Raw genomic sequence first — 21,337 nt, 5'->3', positions numbered from 1 at the left:
GAAGTTAACAACCTCCATCTTTTTAAAGGAAACTAAGTAAATAATAAAATTTTGCTTTTTTATTGTACCTGTTGCCATGTTTGAAGGGACATTTTTCATTCATTCATTCATATGAGAGATAGATAGAAAGATACTTTATTTCGTATGCTGTCCTGGGTAATACTGTTCCATGCATCCATGCATACATAAATTATTACGGTACATGATCAGTTCACTTGATTGGTCCTTAGGCATGGAGAAACTTTTGGAACCAGAGAAATGAACTCTTAGGAAGCCTCTTCAATCCATGTTTGTAGTCGATATAAACGAGTCCGAACCGAACTGTGTAGCCGGAGTTCCACTCGAAATTATCAAGCAACGACCAAGCGAAGTATCCCTTCACATTCACTCCTTCCCTATAAAATAAAAGTTTCATCACAAAGTATATTACAATGCATGGACATCACCCCAACTGTTTAATTGACCAAGGCATTTCACCATGTGCCGTTGTTCACCCCTTGTGACATTTTATTAGGTAGAGCCAAATACAGCGTGTCATTTGGAGTGAGGTTTTGAGTCCATGAAAAGTTCAATTGGCAGTCAATCTCAATGGTGTACAACCTTTAAAATGCTAATCATAATTTTCATGAACATCTTCTAAGCTCAGCTTGAACAATTATCAAAATTCTTTGACTATGATTCATGAGGCCTAAATGAAAGACACACACACACACCCTTTGATTATGACCTTTTGCAAAATAACCTGATCATTTTTGTATTAGCAGAAGGATTTAACCCTGATGAGAAATTAGGGCATCTTCATATACATTAGAAGGGTGGGGTGGGGAGGTTGAGGTGGTTGGGAGAGAGAGAGAGTTTTACCAAGGTTGTGACCTAGGTCTCTAATGCTTTTATGTAGACATCAATCTAGTTACAGATCTTTTTTATCCATTTACACTAACCAATATTAGAAAGAATATAGAAAATTTAGTTCAAAAGTTGTAACCTCAAGAATTTATTAAAGGGGCACACTTGAATCCCTTTCATTGTCAAGATATGCCCCCTCCATAGACGAGTCCCCTGACAGCATGAGATGTTATTTCATGCAATTGATGCCACACAAGTAGCTTGCTACCATGGATACTTTTTGGACCAAACCTTCAGCACAAATTGCATTTAAGATATTCATGAGGGCTCAACTCATTTGGTAGAGAAACTTGTGGATGTCACCAAGCTTAAGGGATGTCACAAGTCCGAAACACATCGTTGTGCATCCCTTACTGCAAACCCGAATCTGGGTGTATCCCTAGTGGACAAAGAGGACATGGGGTTTTAACTCCAATGAGCTCATGTGTGACTGAGGTGGTTTTCCCCATCATCCAAGAAAAACAAAAGTTGTGATTGTAAAGACCTGAACTAAAACTTAGAATAACAGACCCCTATAGGACCTGGATCAAGCCAAGGACATTCAGGACATCTTTATTTGAAGTTATTTTAAGGAAAATGATTAGTTAGCTCAGCTAATTAATAACCTTAACTAAGGCCTTGCAAGCATATCAAACAAGGCAAGCACAATGAACTTTTTGTTGGACATGAAACTTCATGGTGTTGTTTATCATTGTGCAATCATATATTCCAAATGTAATTGCATGCCAATGTAAAACAGTGCATGCTCCACTTTTGGAATGGACTTGAAGAAAAAATGAATATGATAGAAGATGAAAAAGAGATGGCAGCATTCAGCACTGTTGTACCTTATAGCCTCATTTAGATAGTAAAGGTGCGTAGAGTGGTACTCAATTCTGATCGGGTCCTTCAGTGCCTCCGCTAAGGGGGTAGTACTGTTGTTGGCCTCTGAGAAACCTGTGATCATTATCAAAAGAGAGTAAGAGCAACTGCATCTCCAATTGCCCAGTATCCTAAGGGTTGACAGAAAAAGGAAGTTAAGAACAAACCATTTTCTGTGATGAATATTTTTGGACTGTCATATCTTTTCTTGACATAGAGCAATAGATACTTTAATCCTTTTGGGTACATATAGAGCCATGATGAACCCGCCTATGCATTAAAATTAAAGGACTGTTCAATTTTGCAAAATTGTGAATTAAATTTTCACCAGCTACTCAACAATTGGCTGCAATTGGATTTGAAAGGTCTAAATGATTGACCAACTGAAAGAATTGAAGGTATTCTGGATATGTTGTTAGTATAAGTCTTACCACAGGTCCAATCGCTACGCCATTCCTTGTACCTGCCATAATGAAATTCAGGAGTTTTCAAGTGTGAGTATATGGGAGTAGATAGATAGTGCTTATACAAACCTAAATTAAAGTTGTGGCTAGGCTGATTGTACTAATGATCCATTACATAGAATCACAGGCCATGGCGTGCTAATGATTCATTACATAAAATCAATGGTTCTCTTTTAAAGATGAGTTGGCTATAATTGGAGTACATTTTTTTGTTTTAACCATTCAGTTGCACGGGATATTCATGGAATGGTAATTCATACAAATTATTTCACAACTGTGTATGAAAAGAATCTACTGATGTGCACATGCAACACCTAGGTGTGCATCCAACCAATTGCGACCTGGTTTACGACAAAACCAAGATTGGAACTGGTTTAACTATGTTACCAACATCAATTGATGATATTTGGAAAATTACCATAAATTTATTGTGATATTTTCAATTATCATGATCATATTGTACATTTTTAAAAGCTGACATGATACCAAAAATTCACAATATCTTAAAAATGTCACTTATTTTGAACATATTTTGATTCATAGTGCTATTATTGCTATAAACACTTATAAAATTGTTATTTTTAGAATTTTAATCACTATATTAAATGATAAAATTGTTATTTTTAGAATTTTAATCACTATATTAAATGTGTTTAATATATATATATATGCTGGTGTTTTCTGAGCTTTTCTTGAGATAAACAATTTTTTAATTTACTATGAGATTTTTTCTCACTAAGCAATTCCTGATTCAAAGATTTGTGATGTTGGTTCAAGGATTTGCCGTTGAAAAGCTAATTATTGCCCTTCAAAATGCATTTTTACCACTTCATGATCCATGTATTGTCAGCTAAAGATGTTACTGATGTACGTACCTGCAAAATTAGCTCTGATATCAGTGCTAAAGCTAGGAGCAATGACGGTATAATTTGAGGGGTAGTCTGAAGCATAGTAGGTCGTGTAGTAGTTTAATCCAATGAAATCATAAGACCCTTTTACAAGTCTTGCCTCTTCTTTTGTGAATACCGGGAGACGCTTTTTCACAAGTAACCGCATGCTTTGTGGATAATCACCCTTAGTCAGTGGATCCATAAACCTAACAAGTTTACAACAATATAAAAATCAAGGAAAGTAATGACATGAAAAATTCTTCATGCAGTCTTAGCTGTAGTATATGAGCTGAAAGTTTGTTTACTTCATTGATTACTACAAGTTCTTCACCAATCAATACAAACTTGGCCAATTCTACAGTGAGCTGCAAGTCTTGCATCTTTGTGTTTGTGTGTGTGTAAGGTGAGGGTGTGTTTCACAGGAAGATTTCTAGCATCTTTGTGTTTATCCTTCATGATGCCAGCATGGATTGTGATCAAAGAGTCCGAATCTGGTTTGCCAATATGACTATTATATATAAGGGGACATGAGAGTGGAAGTCAAAATGGAGTATCCATGTGACATAGCAAACGACAAAAAAGTTCCAAATGATCTCAGCTGCAACATGGAGTTCTCAGCTGCAGTGGGATCCATTATCGAGATCTTACTACTGAAGTTTTTGGCTGAGTCTCATCTCCAAGACAGCCTTAGAGAAATTCTGACTGTTCTCTGCTAAATTCAAACTTACAGTTTAGCAGATGGACTATTAGGCTCACAGTCACAGACTTATGCTGGGAGATTAACACAGTTCCGTTTCATATGTGGGAGGCCGTCAATCACGGCAACACGGTTGATTATTTGCTGAAATAAAACTGGAATCTTGGAGCTCTGTCTTGTGGCTTTCTGTATGCTAAAATGCAGTTTGCAGGGCAATTTAAAACCTACTGTATTTTTGACTCATAAATGGTGGGGGCCAGAATTCCCGAGCTTGCTGATCAGGAAAAAAAAAATTACATATTCATGTGTATTGACTATGACAGATTGTTGGTATCTTCCAATCAATGGTCAATTTCCAATCTAATTTATATCTATGCAATAGGGCTGGGGTTTACCTCGCAGAGGGGGGGGGGGGGGGGGGGGCAGTCCCATTAAGTGACCTGGTTCTTGACGAGGGTTTCTTATCAACGAAAAAAAAAATAAAGGCTGCAAACAGATCAGACAGGCTGGATCCTACCTGATTCAAATAGGAAACTGAATTTTGTGCACTTGATCTGAATCTGAATTCAAGAAGAGATTTGATGATCTAATATTGAATCCGGATCCAAACTATATGTGGTAAAAACATACCCAAAAGGGCCAAAACATGTTCATGACATGTAACAAAAATGCAATTAGATCAGATTTTGAACAGAATCTGAATTATATCAAACATAAAATATTGATCCAGATCCTGTCCGAGTCTGAAATTTATTTGATCAAGCAAGTCCAGGTATGATTCAAATGCACATTTTGAGATTTCACTTAAAGGATATCCAAAAGCAAAAATAATATGCCAGATTCAGATTGGATATCCAATCGTATCTGTTCAGTGTACTCCCCTGCTATGAAATACAGAATTCATTTACGGGATAACAACTGTATAATACAGCAGTATATATATATATATATATATATATATATATATATATATATATATATATATATATATATATATATATATAGAGAGAGAGAGAGAGAGAGAGAGATATTCACCCACCATCCTAACATAAAGTCAAGTACCCGTTGTGTTGCATCTTTATTGGGTTTTGATGGTGAATACGGTATAAACCAAGGAGACACCAACGTAATCCCTATCTCTCCCTTTTGCCATTTCTGCACAAAGTTAATCATAAAATTACCATCAAAGGCAGCTTTCTTGCCCGTTGAATGAGACATAACCTAAAATCTGATGACCATTTCTGCACAGACTCTTATTTTGCATAGAAGAACATCTCTATAAAACATGAGCAATTTGTTACAAACTATAACACATAACTTTACAGTTCTTGAAAGAATGCTTCTTAGCATCAAAAGCTATGTCACATAGGTGACGGTTGCGGCACTTTAAAAAAACTTGGGTGGGGGGTGCGAGGGTATATATATATATATAATATTTAAGAGTTTTAAGTTAACACTACGTATATGTGTGTGCATTTATGTATTTATATATATAATATAGATAAAAATGAACTTGATTAGAGCTGAATCAACTTTTATATAGAAATGGACCTCAGAATGGTTGATTTCACCTAACACAAAGAAAGTTGTGTCCAAGTGTCGCACCCGCTGGGGGGTGCCCTGTTAGAAGAGTTGGTGTGACATAGATCAAAAGTGCCACTTAATTTATGTACCTAGGCCATGCTACTTTTCATGTGAGCATATCCGAATATGAATCCAACAATCACACAAGCAAATAAAAGCAAAACAAGAATTGCAAAGAAAAGACATCAAGGTTTACGTGGAAAACCCTGAGTGAGTGAAAAATCACTTGACAAATCCGATACACTATACAATAAACAAGTACAACTTTTTTAAAGATCAGTACGAGATCACAAGATTAATAAAATGCACATATGTTTGGGCCAAAAATTAAAAACGAGACTACAAAACCACAGGAAAAATAGCACCACAGAAGTCTTGAGACGCGCAACTGCCATTCTCCCTTCTTCCTTCTCTTCTTTTTCTCTCTCTCTCTCCTCTTTCTTCTACGTTTTTCTCTCTTTCTCTCTCTTTTTTTTAGTCAATGCACACACACCAACAGATCCCAACGTGGTCTCATTATTTTTCTTACTCTCTTCACTAAAGGGAAAGCCAAGACGCGAGGTGTGAGGAGAATCCTCCTCCCCACCTCTTTCCTATTGGGTAACCCTTAGTTTAGAACGATCAGTAAATAGCAACAGGTTAGTTTTTTTCTGCTCAAAATAAGATGTATACATGTAGGAATCCTCCTTTGTATTTGAAGTGGTGGAAGACCCACGATGTTATCATGATTATATCCTTCAATCTATCAAACAGATAAAAGGTAGAACATAGATAAAGAAATTAAATCAAGGCCAATCTTTTTATATTCTCTAATAAGATTCAGCAGATATGGTATCTGTAGCAGAATCCATTGTTTCTATGAACATTTTGTCAACACTTTTGTCAAGTTGTCTACATTTATACATGTTGCTCAACCTCCACCTTTTCATACTCTGAGGAGCCTTTTTTTTCCTTCATTTTCTTTTTGACAATTACCCAATCAGCCAAACAGGTGGAATACAATATAAGCATTTCCACCTAGTTTTTGTCAAACCCAGAGTAGGGACAAACAAGATTAGGGGTGGCAAAACCTGACACGACCCGCCAACCCGCCTCTTAGGCGGGTTCCGCTTAAGCCAACCCGTTTAATAAACGGGTCGACCCGCCTAACCCGTTTATTAAACGGGTCGGGTTCGGGTTGGGGTATGCCAACCCGCCAACCCGGCTGACCCGTTTAATAAACGGGTTAGGCGGGCGGGTCAACCCGCCAACCCGGCTGCCAACCCGACCCGCCAACCCGATCCGTCAACTCGACCCGCCAACCTGACCCGCGAACTTGAGAACCCGTTTACCTGACCCAACCCATTTATTGAATGGGTTGGCGGGTCGTGTCGGGTTACCCGTTTATTAAACGGGTCGGGTTCGTGTTTGCCATAGCCGACCCGTTTAATAAACAGGTCGGGTTCGGGTTGAGGTATGCTGACCCGCCAACCCGACACGATTGCCACCCCTAAACAAGATGTTTCAAATAGGGGTGTCAATGGGTCGGGTTTGACCGAAATAGACCCATACCAAACCCTATAGGGTCAGGGTTTGGTGATAAAAGAAAAAGGAGGTCCAAGTGGAATACAGGTATGATTTGTGAAATTTCATACCAAACCCTCCGACCTGAGTTCTCTTTAAAACCTATGAATTTTCAATATAAGTAAAAAATATATATTATTTTACTAGGTTTGGACAAGGTCTGCAGGTTCATGTAAACTTTATAGGACCTGGGTATGATTTTTCATATGTCAAACTGATTGGACCTTAGTCCGGATCCGGTACCCACATCTTAAAGTCAGATCTGGGTTCGGACCTAGGTGAGTCCCAACCAGCTCCGACCGGTTGACACCTCTAGTTACAAGAAATGAGCCTCTCACTCTAGGAAAGATTATTGCTCTACGGTACCTCTTTAGTAAGATGGAGTTCTGGTACCTCCTAAGCAGGAATAGAATGTACCAGTTATGTCTCTTCATCCTATCAAGCTAGTGCTAGAAAGTTGAAAGGTGTAGACGAAGAAGTGAAGTAAAACATCAATTGTAAATAACTTGTTAAATTGCGAGTTATGTAGATTATGGTCTGCTCGAGTTGTGAGCTTCTAGCTTGTCTTTCTAATCTATTTTCTTTCAATGAATTTTTTCTTTCTTAAAAAAGAAAAAAAAAAAAACATAAATGGTTAGTGCATTCCCACTAGAAGTAAAGAACGCTAAAGTAGTAGACACATGAAGAGTCAAGTTCTACCTGGTACTTCTCTTTGTAGACTTTCACTGCATGAGCATGTGCCAAGAGGAAATTATGAGTAACAATATATGGCTCTGTTCCCGAATTCCCAGCAGTGCAATTGCCAAGGACCTTGGTGCATCTCCCTGGTGCAAACGTGCCAAGTGTGTAGCCATTATACACGACTGTTAATGGTTCATTGAGAGTGATCCAATGTTTTACTCTATCTCCAAACTCTCTAAAGCATAGATCGGCAAAGCTCTTGAAATCCTCACTGTATATCAGAAAAAAACCCTTCATCACTTTTTATTTGTATATATTTTTTACTTAATGAAGAACTCTAAACGCAGAAACACATGAAATAGCAAGTAGACTGTCACGGGCATAGAATTTTTTGCAAACCCGCGATGCGCCAGACTGCACATGCCCCATCCCGAAGGCTCGGTCTGGGACATAGTACATTCCATCAATTGAAATGCTTGAGAATATGGCTAGTCAACATACAGGTATGAGCATATTATGTGATAGATGTTGAATTCGGCGAGAAAATGAGCTACTTTGATATGTGAACAAGCATTTTCAAATTTTTTTTTTTGAAAGAAAAGATTTTCTTTCTTTTAAGAAATAAAAATCTTATTTTTGGAACAGGTGGGAATTACAGCAATGGAAATGCGTGGTGTAACAAACACAACATAAGTATGGGGGCTCATCGATGAGAACCCAGTTTTTGATTGGTCATGCCTGTGATATGAAAAGGGAAATTTGAAGCTCCCTGTTAGGAAAGGAATTTCGCATTACTTCTCACATACTTTTTCTTTTGTTTTGGGATAGGTCAAGGGCAAAACAATTCACCCCGGTCCCTTACCTTCCCCCATCACTGATCGCACATTGGCTGGCATCCTTTTGGTAAAACCCAGGGTTACCGGAAGCGCCTAGCTAAAAGGGGAAGCGCGCTTCCCCGAAGCGCGCTTCGGAAGCACGGAACGTCGCGCTTCCGAAGCATGGGGGGAAGCGTCCCCCTTTTTTGGAAAGCGCGTCCCCCTTTAATGGGGGACGCGTTTCCCTTTAATGGGGGATGCACTTTCCTTTAATGGGAAGCGCGCTTCCCCCTCGCTTTCCCTGTTTTTTTCAATTTTTTTGTATTTTTTATTTTTTATTTTTATTTTTTTCGCTCCCCCCTCGCTTCCGAGACGCTTCCTAGGTCGCTTCCGAGACACTTCCCGAATCGCTCCTAAGTGGTCCCACGCTTCCCCGCTTCCTAAAATTTTGAAAGTGCCTCGCTTCCCGCTCCCGCTTCCCGCTTCCCGCTTCCTCAACTGGCAACCATGGTAAAACCCTTGAGGTTTTCCTGCCTATTAGGGAGTACACCTAGCTTCCACCTTGCAGCAAGAGATGCCACCTGTGGGTTTCGAACTTGTGGCATCTCGTCAGCTTGGTGACATTAACAAGTCACCCCTACCACATACATGAGATAATTGAAAGCTAAACGCGAACAAGCATGAAACTTTTTTCATGTAATTTCACTCTCTATCTTCCGAAGAGAATATAGACTTGACTTAATTGACTCGTGGATTCTTTTGTTTGACAGGTTTTGTCCATTTTGGGAAGACAATCGCGCGGTGATAGTTTTTCAAACATGATGAGTAGTAGGTTGTTTTGCAATATGAAGAGGGGAATCAAGGCACTTACACAATCTTGGAACTCAGGAATCCACCATATTCACTCTCCAAGGGTTGAGGGAGATCCCAATGAAAGAGTGTCGCAAAAGGCTTCAAACCTATCATCCAACAACCATTTGTTAGCTGTTAATGAACAGTCTCTCTCTCTCTCTCTCTCTCTCTGACATGAAATCATACATGCATACATTATAAGCATATACTTTGAATGCTCTATGACAACTAAGATGAAAAAGTACAGTTTGAATAACAGGTGATGTCTGCTCATTCATGTGTTATAACCCCAATAATTGCCATCTAACGCTGCATCAAAAGCATAAGACCCAACACTTTATCTTCTCTCATTTTCCGTAGTCACAACATAGACCCTATTTGTTCAGGCTTTACATTTGCGCACCTTGATTAAAACTGAACCAATTCAGTCTGACATATAGGTGTCATATGTTTGAACCCAAGGTAGTTGGGTTTAAGATCTGCCAACGATCATCTAACTTGGATCTGCCAACGATCATCTAACTTGATCCAGCTGCTAGAATCCAAACATGCTTCCAAATGCGTCAACATCTAATGAAGGCTGGCAGACCCACAGGTCGATGAATTGGTACCTTGTAAGCTGGGACTGAATTAGAATACCTTTATTTTTTGAGATTTGCTTGGAGAAACCGCCCCAGGCACAGAGACTTAGCTGCGCCATACTACGGTCTATGTCCATGTCAGTATAAAACTCTGAGGGCTTACCCCTCAACCCCAGGGAGTCGCCAAGCTTTGGCTTATGCAGGGAGGGTGACGCCTATGGGATTTGCACCTAGACTGTCCGTCTAATAGTCAAGGTCTCATCCCACTACGCTAAACCCCTTTGGTCTCTATGAATTAGAAGACCTATCTATGGGGTTAAGCCTTTTTTCTTTTTTTACTTATGACACGAGAAACTGCACTTGGGATCAGAGACCTAGTTGCACTGGACATAGCCTGACGTACTTATGGTCACCATCCCAGTAGCATAAAACTCTGTGGGCACACCCCTCGCTCCGAGAGACACACTTTGTTTCGGCTTCTGCAAGGGGGTGACGCCCGCAGGATTTGATCCTAGACTGCCAGTCAAGCGGCCTAGGTCCCATTCTCCTATGCTAAACCCATTTGCAGCAGGACTAAGCATGGTTAGCAAAACTATATTTCAAACATGGTTTTTCAATAAAACTTGAAGAAATAAAAACTACTACTACTTTCATATACCAGCAAAAAAACCCCATTCGTTTGAGTGAAGGAAAATTATAACTTAAAAAATATTTTCAAAAGACTCAATATGGATCCTATTTCACCAGTTTTCAGATAAAAATTATGTTGGATCTTTTATTTCAGTCGTGTAGTTCCCACACCCTAGCTTTGGGTATCAAGTTTGTCCTGTCTTTTTAGCAGTTAAAAAAATGAAAAGTATTATGTTGCCAGATATATACTATGTCTGGTTCATGTCATCCTTATAGAACCTGAGTTTGGTTTTTCATGTGGTAGGTGCTGTTGGACCCAAATCAAGACCTAGTACAAGCACCTAAAAGTCAGACCCAGGTCCAGGCTGATTGGGTTCCACTGAAAATTGGATCCATTGGCAACTCCACTTAATATCTTTCCAACTGTATCATGACTTCATACCAAGAGAAAAAAAAAAGTCCTAGACTTGTTGTGTATATTACCTTCCATTTTGCCGCATTTACTTTTTTCTGACATCATGACCTTGTCACCTGCTTCTTACTAGGTCCACTTAATATGGAATTTTTTTTTCATTTATCATCTCTCAACTCACCTTCCAATGTTGGTGTATATATGATATTTGGTGCTATTGAAGACATGAAACTATTGAGTATAAATTACCTTATTTTCAAATTTTTTATATTAATCCTCATGGATGTGACAATATGCTTGTTTAATAGAAAATGAGCTTTGAATCATGTCATTGTGACATGTAAGCTGGTTTTTTATGGCTTTAAAAATAAACAGCTCATAATGCATTAAAATTTTCTGATTCAAAAAATCATATATCTAAATCGAAATAACATAATCCAAGATTAGATGGTCAACAAACAAACCATGTTGAATACATCTATGTATGTGGTCGATAAAGCTTGAACTTATGATTTTTCAGGTCATTCATGCCTTCAATAACACAAAATATTAACTCATATATATGTCATGTGTCAATAATAGCCATCCAATCAATTACATTTTTATGGTTAGGATTAGTTCACATTCTCACCCGTTTGTATCTATAGTCTTGGATAGCTAGAAACAGCACTACATGTCATGGGATAAAATCTTTAATTTTTAGAGAGAGAGGGGGGAGGACCTTTAGCGAGGAGGTTATTGATTAGGTTGTTGTAATAGGAGATGCCCGCCTTGTTTACGCCACCACTTATCTTGCCAGCTGTTGAAACAATTACAAGTAAATAAACAGATAAGAATCAACTTCCCAAGTATAAAATATAAAGCATGAGATTTTATTCTATTACAGAAATCAGTCAACATTAAGTCCTTGAGTTATAATGCTAGTAAATGATAAAATTCTCTCCACGTTATTTCAACAGGAAACAATGGTACTAAATTTTATTGAAATTTGTGTGCCATGAAGACATTCGCCATTAAGTTTGTTAATTAGTACATTTACACTGTCCACTTACTGTGACGGAATAAAACTAGTCTTGTATGTATATGGCAGGGGGCAAAACCTGTGCTTTTATAAACACATTTTGCCCAAAACTGCCGCAAAGGGGTTTGGCTTAGTGGGACGGTACATAGGCCACCGACCAGGCAGGTAGTCTAGGTTCAAATACCATGGGAGTCACCCCTTGTGCATGCATGCCGAAGCGTGGAGACTCCCTGAGGTTCTGCTGTCAGGACAGTGATCATAAGTATGGCAGGTAGAGCCATCTTGACTAGGTCTCTGATCCTGGGAGTGGTTTATCTCTGTGTAAATATCAAAAGATTTTGCCAAAAACTAAGTTTTTGACGAGATGAGTTAGGCTCAAATTTGTTTTTTTAGATTTTGGATGATGAAAAATCTGAAAAACCATGCTTTTGGTTGAGAAAAACTTAAAAAAAGAAAAAGGATATCAGCCATTTTTCAACTACCCGCCAGCTACAAGGTCAAGCGGGCACCTTTTGCGCCGAACAGCACCAGGCAGCCAACTATTTCTCAACAGATTGGTGGCCGAAAAAAAAGAGCCAGAATGGTTTTTCTGAAAAAAGGTTGCATTTCCAGCCAGTGATCAAAAAAACGTTTACATATCTACTTATTTTCTGGCCAATCGACCAAAAATAAGGAGAGGTGTCTAGTCATTTTCCATCTGACCACTAGCCAAAAATAGTCCAGCTAAACATGTTTGGGTTGGTGGTGATGGAGAGGGGGTGGTGGGGTGTGAGGGAGAAGTTCCAGATAAACCCGGTTTCATGGGTAAAAATAAAAAATAGGATGACCAGGTCATTTCAAAACCAGACTTTAACACATGAAAATGGTAAACAAAACATGTCAAACATTATCCAAATGTTAGATTTTGTTTTTTGAGCTTAAATTTATGTAAACCAACTGTCTACCACCATAAGTTTTGGTAGTTCAGTACCACAATAGAATTGCTTTTATATATATATATATATATATATATATATATATATATATATATATATATATAGGCCATAACTGAAATATGTTTACCAACCAAATATGTTTACTAGTATGAACAAAGACTTTTATAAGTTTTTGTACTTTCTTCCAAAATTCCATTATGGGGATGTGATCTCAACGCTTGGTTTTATAGGAATAGACTCTTGGATCATCCAATTACGATGTGTATAAGAAGGATCTTTAAACGGATAGATGTGTATGCACGAAGGATCTTTTAAGGGTTGAAAATCAATAGCTTAGAATTTTCATAAGTATTCAAGTATAAAAAATCACATTTTTTTTATCTGATTACAATGATACAACAGTCGATTTCTAGCAAATGGACCACGCCTAATGCATCTACAAGGTTAGATTTGCAAAAAACCTATGAAAATCTCGATTCACACCAAAAAACTTATTCATTTATTTTTATTTATGAAGAATTTGGACTGTTGATTTTTTGAATCATATATATGAAAACCCACTATATATATATATATATATATATATATATATATATATATATATATATATATATATATATATATATATATATATATATATATATATATATATATATATATATATCAAAAAAATGGTTACAACTTACAACTCGTTACCCAAAGACTACCAACATAGCCTTGAGTAACTTTTAGGGCACGTTTGTTTCATTCCCAAGAAAGGAAAGACCTTTGATGAGAATGGGTATTGATTTCTAAAACATTTGGACAACTCAGCCTTTTCATGAGAATGTTTTGGTAGAGAAGGTATGAAAGATTTGTTCATGAAAAGTGGCAGGTGGTGGGAAAAACTGAGTGAAACTGAATTGATAAAAGGGTTCAATCATGGTGAGTTAATCATCATAAAAAACCAAAAAAATGGTTACAACTTTCAACTCGTTACCCAAAAACTACAAAAATAGCCTTGAGTAACTTTTAGGGCACGTTTGTTTCATTCCCATGAAAGGAAAGACATTTGATGAGAATGGGTATTGATTTCTAAAACATCTGGACAGCTCAGCCTTTTCATGAGAATGCTTTTATAGAGAAGGTATGAAAGGATTTGTTCATGAAAAGTGGTAGGTGGTGGAAAAAACTGAGTTTCTTGTTCATAAAAAGTGGTAGTTGGTGGAAAAATCTGAGTGAAACTGAATTGATAAAAGGGCTCAATCCTGGTGAGTTAATCATCATAAAAAATCCAAAAAAATGGTTACAACTTACAACTCGTTACCCAAAGACTACCAACATAGCCTTGAGTAACTTTTAGGGCACGTTCGTTTCATTCCCATGAAAGGAAAGACCTTTGATGAGAATGGGTATTGATTTCTAAAACATCTTGCCAGCTCAGCCTTTCCATGATAATTTTTTCATAGAGAAGGTATGAAAGGATTGGTTCGTGAAAAGTGGTAGGTGGTGGAAAAAACTGGGCTCACTTGTGCCATCATGATACTTTATTTCATTCATGATGAGAAAGAAAAGAAAGAAGGATGCTCCCATGAAATATATATGAAACAAACAGGTCTTTAAGATCTATAAGTCTCATTTGTACTCTTCAAGATTTTTTCAACAGGTGCCAAGTTACGAGAAGAGTTTGGAAGATGCCAAAAAGATTTCCAAGGACCTGTTTGCTTCATGGGAGGCCGGGGAGAAAATCTCGTTTCATATGAAAGGAGGCATGTTGTAAGAAACTGTGTGGCCCCACTTTTTGCCACAAAGCTGTTTTTCACAGGGAGGAGGAAAATGTAGCCACTTTCTTGTGAAAATGAAAATCGCTGCCTCTCTTTTGAGAAAAACAGACCCTTGATGTGTTTTACTTCTTCCTTTTCAGTTATTCAAATTAGTCGCAAGTTTAATGTGGCTTACATGGTAATATTCTACTCCAAGAGATTGAGAACCGGTAAGCGTCCATCCCTATGTCTTTCATCAATTTCACATCTTCCTGCAATTCAAAATATTGTACATCAGGGGAATAAAGAAACCCAAGCAAGTAAAGTGCTGGTTGTTGTCATGCCAAGGAATTGCATACACTAACAACTGTGAGCTGATCCAGTGTTTGGGGCAGAACACTGCTACAGTGTGCTTCCCCCTAAAAAAGAGAGGGAGGATCAGGTGCAATGTGATCACACACTTTTAACATGCTGCTTCACTTGAGCCCTTGATCCATCTAAATCATGAGGAAGGTTTAACATTCGTGAAACGTGGAGCTATTTGGAAAGTTGCTGGCAGGACTAAATCGAGCTCATGCATACAAGGTTTCTATGACTTCCGAAGCTGGCATTTTTGGCTAAAGTGGGGGAGATTATCATTTTTAAAAAAGAGATTGAGAAATAGGAATACTATTACCTGTCTCAAGGATAAGGATCCCACTACATTTAGAGAGCGCTAGCGGATCAGGTTCAAGGGACCTTGGACAGAAAACTGTCTTCTGTCCAAAGTATCTTGAATGTCGTCCATCATTAAGATGAACGACACCCAAAATCTGTCAAAAAGGACGGCCCCCAACTAGATGGATCCCACAAAAATTTTGGATGCTGTTCACTTCTTGGACGGCATGAATGATTGAAAAGTGAACTGCTGAAATTTGTCCAGCACAAAAAGTTTTGGATGGTTTTTTGGTACCGTTCATGTTGATGATGGACAGCGTCCAAGGTACCTTGGACAGTTTTCTGTTGAAAGGTTGAAAGGATCTATGGACCAGAATTAAAGTAAAAATTGTCTAAATTAGCTGATGTTCTTTGTCAATTCAATCATATTAGATGTAAGCTTGTTAAGAAGAAGAATTATTAGCATGTAGCTTAACCTGCATGGCTGTCATTCCACAGGGTAGAGTGTGAAAGACGAGCCACGGGGATTGGTTTCCCACCTTAGATATGAATCAATGTTTTGAAATCTCACATCTATTAGTAGGAGTCTGCCTGACCCCAACTTGCCAATTAAAAAAAAAATACCTGTTGAGATATGCCATCTTTACTTCACAGTCCATCTTAGTAATCAGTGGGCTAGCAATCAATGGGCTGGTGATGTCATGGGTTGACATTTGGATGGGCCTGTAATGGTTTCTATGGTTGATGGTGATGGATAGTGATCATGCCATATCTCCGATTGTTCACACACACACACACACACACACACACAGAGACTTGAAGGAGAGCAATATAAATAAGATCAAAATACATGTTCCCTTTCAATCTATCTAGTAAACCTTGTAACGATGATATTGATCTACAGCTACATCGCCATTTGATCTGTCACTGATCTTGTCTGCACAAACACACACACACAGAACATCCATAAGCAAAAATATTTGAGCCAGAACATCTTTGGTTGCAAGTGCACATGATCAGACACGGTTGTGGGTTAATTGAACAGAATAAAAGACCATCTACCACAGGCAAAGTGGAAACACTGCATGCATACCAGGATGCTCATGAGTAAAGGTGTCCCAAATGCTTGGACCTCTCCCATCTTCAAATGCAGCTCCTTCATACTGAACCAATGGTGGTTGTACTCATCAAAAACAACATCGGCGAAAGCGATGAAATTAGATAAAACACAGTAGAAAAATGTAGGAAACCTGGTATGATGCAGACGCAGTTCCAAAAATGAAACCCCGTGGAAAACTCTTCCTGTTAAGTGTTGAAACATTTGCAGCATCATGGGCTATAATATTAAGGGGAAGGTAGAAGAAGAAAAATAATAACAGCAAGAAGGATAAATGGGATGCCATTTCAGAAACTTACTGGTGAGTTATTAGGACTTAAGAGGTGGTGCTTATATAATTGAAGAAGTGTACTATTATATGATTTTTATTATCAGGGGGTTTATAAAAGTCTACAGCGTCCTCATCACGTGACAAAGTATTTATTTATTCATTTTTTGGTCATGACGGATCCCATCATTTGACATAGGATGGGCTTTATCCTGCATTCAATCCAAACCATCCAATCAACGGCTAAGGGTGGTCCATATTTTAATCTTTCTGTGGACTGTTCTCAGCCGTTCATATTCTTTAACTGGACAGCTAGGATGGAACTCATCCTATGTCAAAGGCCATTGGCTCCCTTTTGGATAAATGCCGATATTAAGGACAGTAGCAGAATTTTGAATTTTTTAAATTTTTTCCAAAAGATTATCTGACCCAACTTGATTCTATTACTGATTTGTTTTATCTACGACATGACACACATTTATTAGGACCAACGTGACCGGAGGCCAAACCGGGCATGTGAAATTGTGCATTACAGAGAGTGGGCCCAGGCTACAACCACATGGCAAAATGGTGTTCATAGATGGTTCCATATTTTCTTCTAATGTCAAAGATTTGAAGGGCAATTCCTGTTCTTACATAATAGCTGAAGTCTACTCTTATTTAAGAGATTGTTTGTTTCTAGGACTAGGATCCAATAAATGAACGAAAAAATATGGTGTACAGTAAAAAATGATGTTTTCAAAAAAGCCCAACAATTTATCAAATTCAATATGTTCCTAATTTTTGTAGGATGTTTTTATGGCTTGCATGTACAGTTTTTTATTTTTGTACATCATGACATTAAAAGTTTATGATTTCATGAAACTCGTCAATAAAATTATATTTGAGGATGCGATATTTCAAAAAGATTATGAAATTATAAACTACTTGTAAAATTCATGATGAGTATTTGAAGCCACGTTACCAAAATCCTTTGTTTCGTTAATGTTCTTATCTTGGGAAATTTTGAAAGAGAATCACATGAATTATTTTGAAATTACAAAAACCTTGTAAAAGTTTGATATTGCAAAATTTTGTATTTGTATTGCAATTTTTTTTTCATGCAAATTTGTTTTATATAAATAATACTTTGATTCTCAACTTCATTTTTGCATTTGAATTCTTTATTCTTGCAATCTTAGATTTCTTGTGGTCTCCAATCCTACATTCAAGAGAATATTTCAACATGACGACTTTGGAAAAATCCCACATATATATTTGACGATTCATTGACAGTGACAAAACCTTGTATTTTAACCCCCCTTTAAAGAATACAACAACAATAACAACTACTAGGCCTTCATCCCAAAACAATTGGGGTCGGCGATATGAACCAAAAAAGAAATTTATTTTGGGTCTTCCACATGAATCATTTTCCTCCAATCATTTCTATCCAATGCCATGTCCTCGGTGAGGTTCAAAGCATTCATATCCTTTCCTATCATCTCCATCCAAGTCTTCCTAGGTCTACCCCGACCTTTTTCAACTAATATATTTTCTCATTTCTCCATCCTTCTAAATGGAGCATCATTAGGCCTTCGCCGAATATGTTTAAACCACCGTAAACGATTCTCTCTCATCTTATTTTCAATGAGTGCAACGCCTACCTTCTTACGTATCTCCTCGTTCCAAATCTTATCTTTTATTGTATTTTCACACATCCATCTAAGAATCTGCATCTCAGTTACACTCATTTTTTGAATATGATGTCTCTTGGCAGCCCAACATTCTGTACCATATAGTAAAGCAGGCCTAATAGTCATCCTATAAAACTTTCCCTTCAACCGCAATGGCATTCTACGATTGCACAGCACTCCAGTTGCACTTTTTTATTTCATTCACCCAACCTGTATCCTATTATTTACATCTATATCAATTTCTCCATACTTTTGAATGATGGATCCCAAATATTTGAAATAATCATCCACCGGTATTTCTTGCTCACCAAGCTTCACTACACTCCCATCACTACTCCGTTGCTTACTAAATCGACATTCCATATATTCAGTCTTACTCTTACTCAACTTAAAACATCTAGCTTCCAATGTTTGTCTCCATAATTTTAACTTAACATTAACCCCAGCTCTAGACTCATCAATCAAAACAATATCATCAGCAAACAACATACACCAAGGTACATTTTCTTGAATTGATCTCGTAAGCTCATCCATCATTATAGCAAATAGGAAAAGGCTTAAAGCATGTCCTTGATGAAACCCAAGCGTTATCGGAAAATTGGTTGTCACCCATCCACAAGTGCGGACATTGGTTACTACTCCTTCATACATATCTTTAATTATACTAATGTACTTGAGAGAAACACATTTCTTCATCATTGTCCACCAGAGAACGTCCCTAGGTACTCTATCGTATGTCTTCTCCAAATCAATAAAAATCATGTGCAAATTTTTGTTCCTCTCTCTATATCTTTCAATAAGTTGTCTAAGAAGATGTATAGCTTCCATAGTTGATCTTTCAGGCATAAAACCAAATTGATTCTCCGATATCATGACAACCTTCCTCAACCTAGACTCAATCACCCTCTCCCAAAGTTTCATAGTATGACTCATAAGTTTTATACCACGATAGTTTGTGCAATCTTGTATATCACCCTTATTCTTATATAGAGGCACCAAAGTACTCTTCCTTCACTCATTAGGCATCTTATTTGTCTGCCAAATCTTGTTAAAAAGATTTGTCAACCATTCTAAACCTTTCTCTCCCAAGCATTTTCAAGCCTCGATAAGTGTACCATCTGGGACAACTGTCCTTCTTGATTTCATTTTCTTCAAAGCCTCTGCCATTTCTTTCTTTTGAATCTTGAGTATGAAGTCACGATTTATCTCATGAAAAGGAATGGAGAAGTCTTCAGGATCTTGAGCATGATTTTCATTAAATAGCTTATCAAAATAATCTTTTCATCTCTCCTACGAATAATCTAATACAAAACATCAACAATGATTTCATCAACATTCCTCAATCGAGTTTTTTTTTGTGGTGAATCATTTTTTATTGTTGTTTTCTTAGTAAAAACCTTTATTTTAATTGATTGTATGTATCAGTTAGTCTCTGAGCTGACTTAGTTTTGCATTTATACTATCCAATTTACTATTTTTATAGTAGGAATTGGTTGTATATATTAGGTAAAACATGTCATCTCTCTCTCTCTCTCTCTCTCTCTCTCTCTCTCTCTATATATATATATATATATATATATATATATATATATATATATGAACCATGCTTATCTTAAAAGCTTACATTTGAACTAATTTAAGACGTCCAACATATTTTAACATCAAGGTATCGTGCACGAAAACTTGTCAAATTTCATCTCCGCTCATGTCATAAATGACTGGTCATTTGGATGAATCACTGTTACATAAGAATGAAAACTTTTTTAGTACCCATACTTAATTATCTACAAATTTCAACAGTTTTTATTGTGTAGCACCCACACGTTTAAGAAAAAATCAATGATGGGAACTTAGGATTGAGAAAGATCTCATTATCTACATTCAATCTTAGACATCCAATCAACAGTTAGGATCAGTCCACATCCTCATCTAAATGTGGACTAATCCAGGCCATCCTAATGCATCAATCGGATGGCCAAGATCAACACAGTTACTCTGACATCACAGGTCAGAGAATAGGAACCTTTTTGCCTAGTGTTTTATCATTAAGCATAAATCAAACAACTTTCTTTTCAGTGTTCACGGTGTAAAACTTCATCTGCACTTTTCCCTTCTCACCAAAGATAGTTTTGGATTGGCTTCAGCCTTATATCAAACTATTGATGTGTGTGTGTGAGAGAGAGAACCAGCAGTTACCTAGGGTTTGGGTACAAGTAGGGGTTTCAACTGCTGGGGTTTATCCAAACAAAACCCTATAGGGTTCAGGTATGGTGATAAATAAGAAGAGCCGATTAAGACCGGAGTCCGAACCCGGAGGTCCAATTAATACATAGACCCGGGTATAGTTAATTTGTGAAATTTTATACCAGACTCAGACCCAACCTGAGTTCCGATTAAGACCCACAAATTTTCAATGCAAAAATGATAAAAAGAATATGGTTTTAGCAAGTATGGACCAGATCTAATTCATATAATTCTTATCGGGTTCGGGTATGATTTTTCTTATAGTGGACCCGATTAGACCCAATTTTGGACCTGATACTATACCCAAAAATTTGATCCAAGTCTGGTTCCACCTAGGTCCTAACCAAACTTTACCCGTTGACACCCCCAGTTATAAGTACCCAGTTGATGATGATTCTTTGGCTACAATAAAATTACCTGCATCACAATGTGAAGCAGAGAACTATATATCAAATCCTAAGGTTTCGAGATCTGATTAGACCAAAGTTTTAGACTAACTAGAATCTTGAGCTGATTGAGAGCCTCCTATGGCCACCCTGCTCTCTTCAAAGAGGATTTTGACTCCCAGATAGTTGAATGAGCACATACTTTCAGGATGATTTATGAACCTTTTATTTGTTCACGAGAGACAGGCATGGGTATCCCTTCGTGTTCCTACATCTGGCGATCCAATGTCATAATTTAAACCAACCCTTAGCGAGGGATGGCAAGGGTTCCAATTTGAGTCAAAATAAACATGAA

General features: G+C 37.5%; 1 protein-coding gene across 1 annotated transcript; it reads right to left on the bottom strand.

The window, feature by feature from the left end:
- Positions 1 to 226: 226 nt before the first annotated feature.
- LOC149828989 (beta-glucosidase 12-like) lies at positions 227 to 16,628 on the bottom strand. The gene is made up of 13 exons (XM_090017188.1): positions 16,542 to 16,628; positions 16,385 to 16,454; positions 16,170 to 16,228; positions 14,831 to 14,906; positions 11,658 to 11,735; positions 9,333 to 9,420; positions 7,665 to 7,917; positions 4,858 to 4,973; positions 3,107 to 3,327; positions 2,199 to 2,230; positions 1,935 to 2,037; positions 1,734 to 1,842; positions 227 to 395 (listed from the first exon to the last, which is right to left on the bottom strand). The coding sequence occupies exons 4-13, from the start codon at positions 14,889 to 14,891 to the stop codon at positions 227 to 229; spliced, it is 1,230 nt and encodes a 409-aa protein (XP_089873314.1). The 5' UTR covers positions 14,892 to 14,906; positions 16,170 to 16,228; positions 16,385 to 16,454; positions 16,542 to 16,628.
- Positions 16,629 to 21,337: the final 4,709 nt, after the last annotated feature.

The sequence above is a fragment of the Nuphar pumila genome, chromosome 9 (assembly GCF_984573655.1).
Source record: "Nuphar pumila chromosome 9, dmNupPumi1.hap1.1, whole genome shotgun sequence".
NCBI lineage: Eukaryota > Viridiplantae > Streptophyta > Magnoliopsida > Nymphaeales > Nymphaeaceae > Nuphar > Nuphar pumila.
The sequence above is the reverse complement of the archived record's forward strand: the minus strand, read 5'-3'. Positions and strand labels throughout refer to the sequence as shown.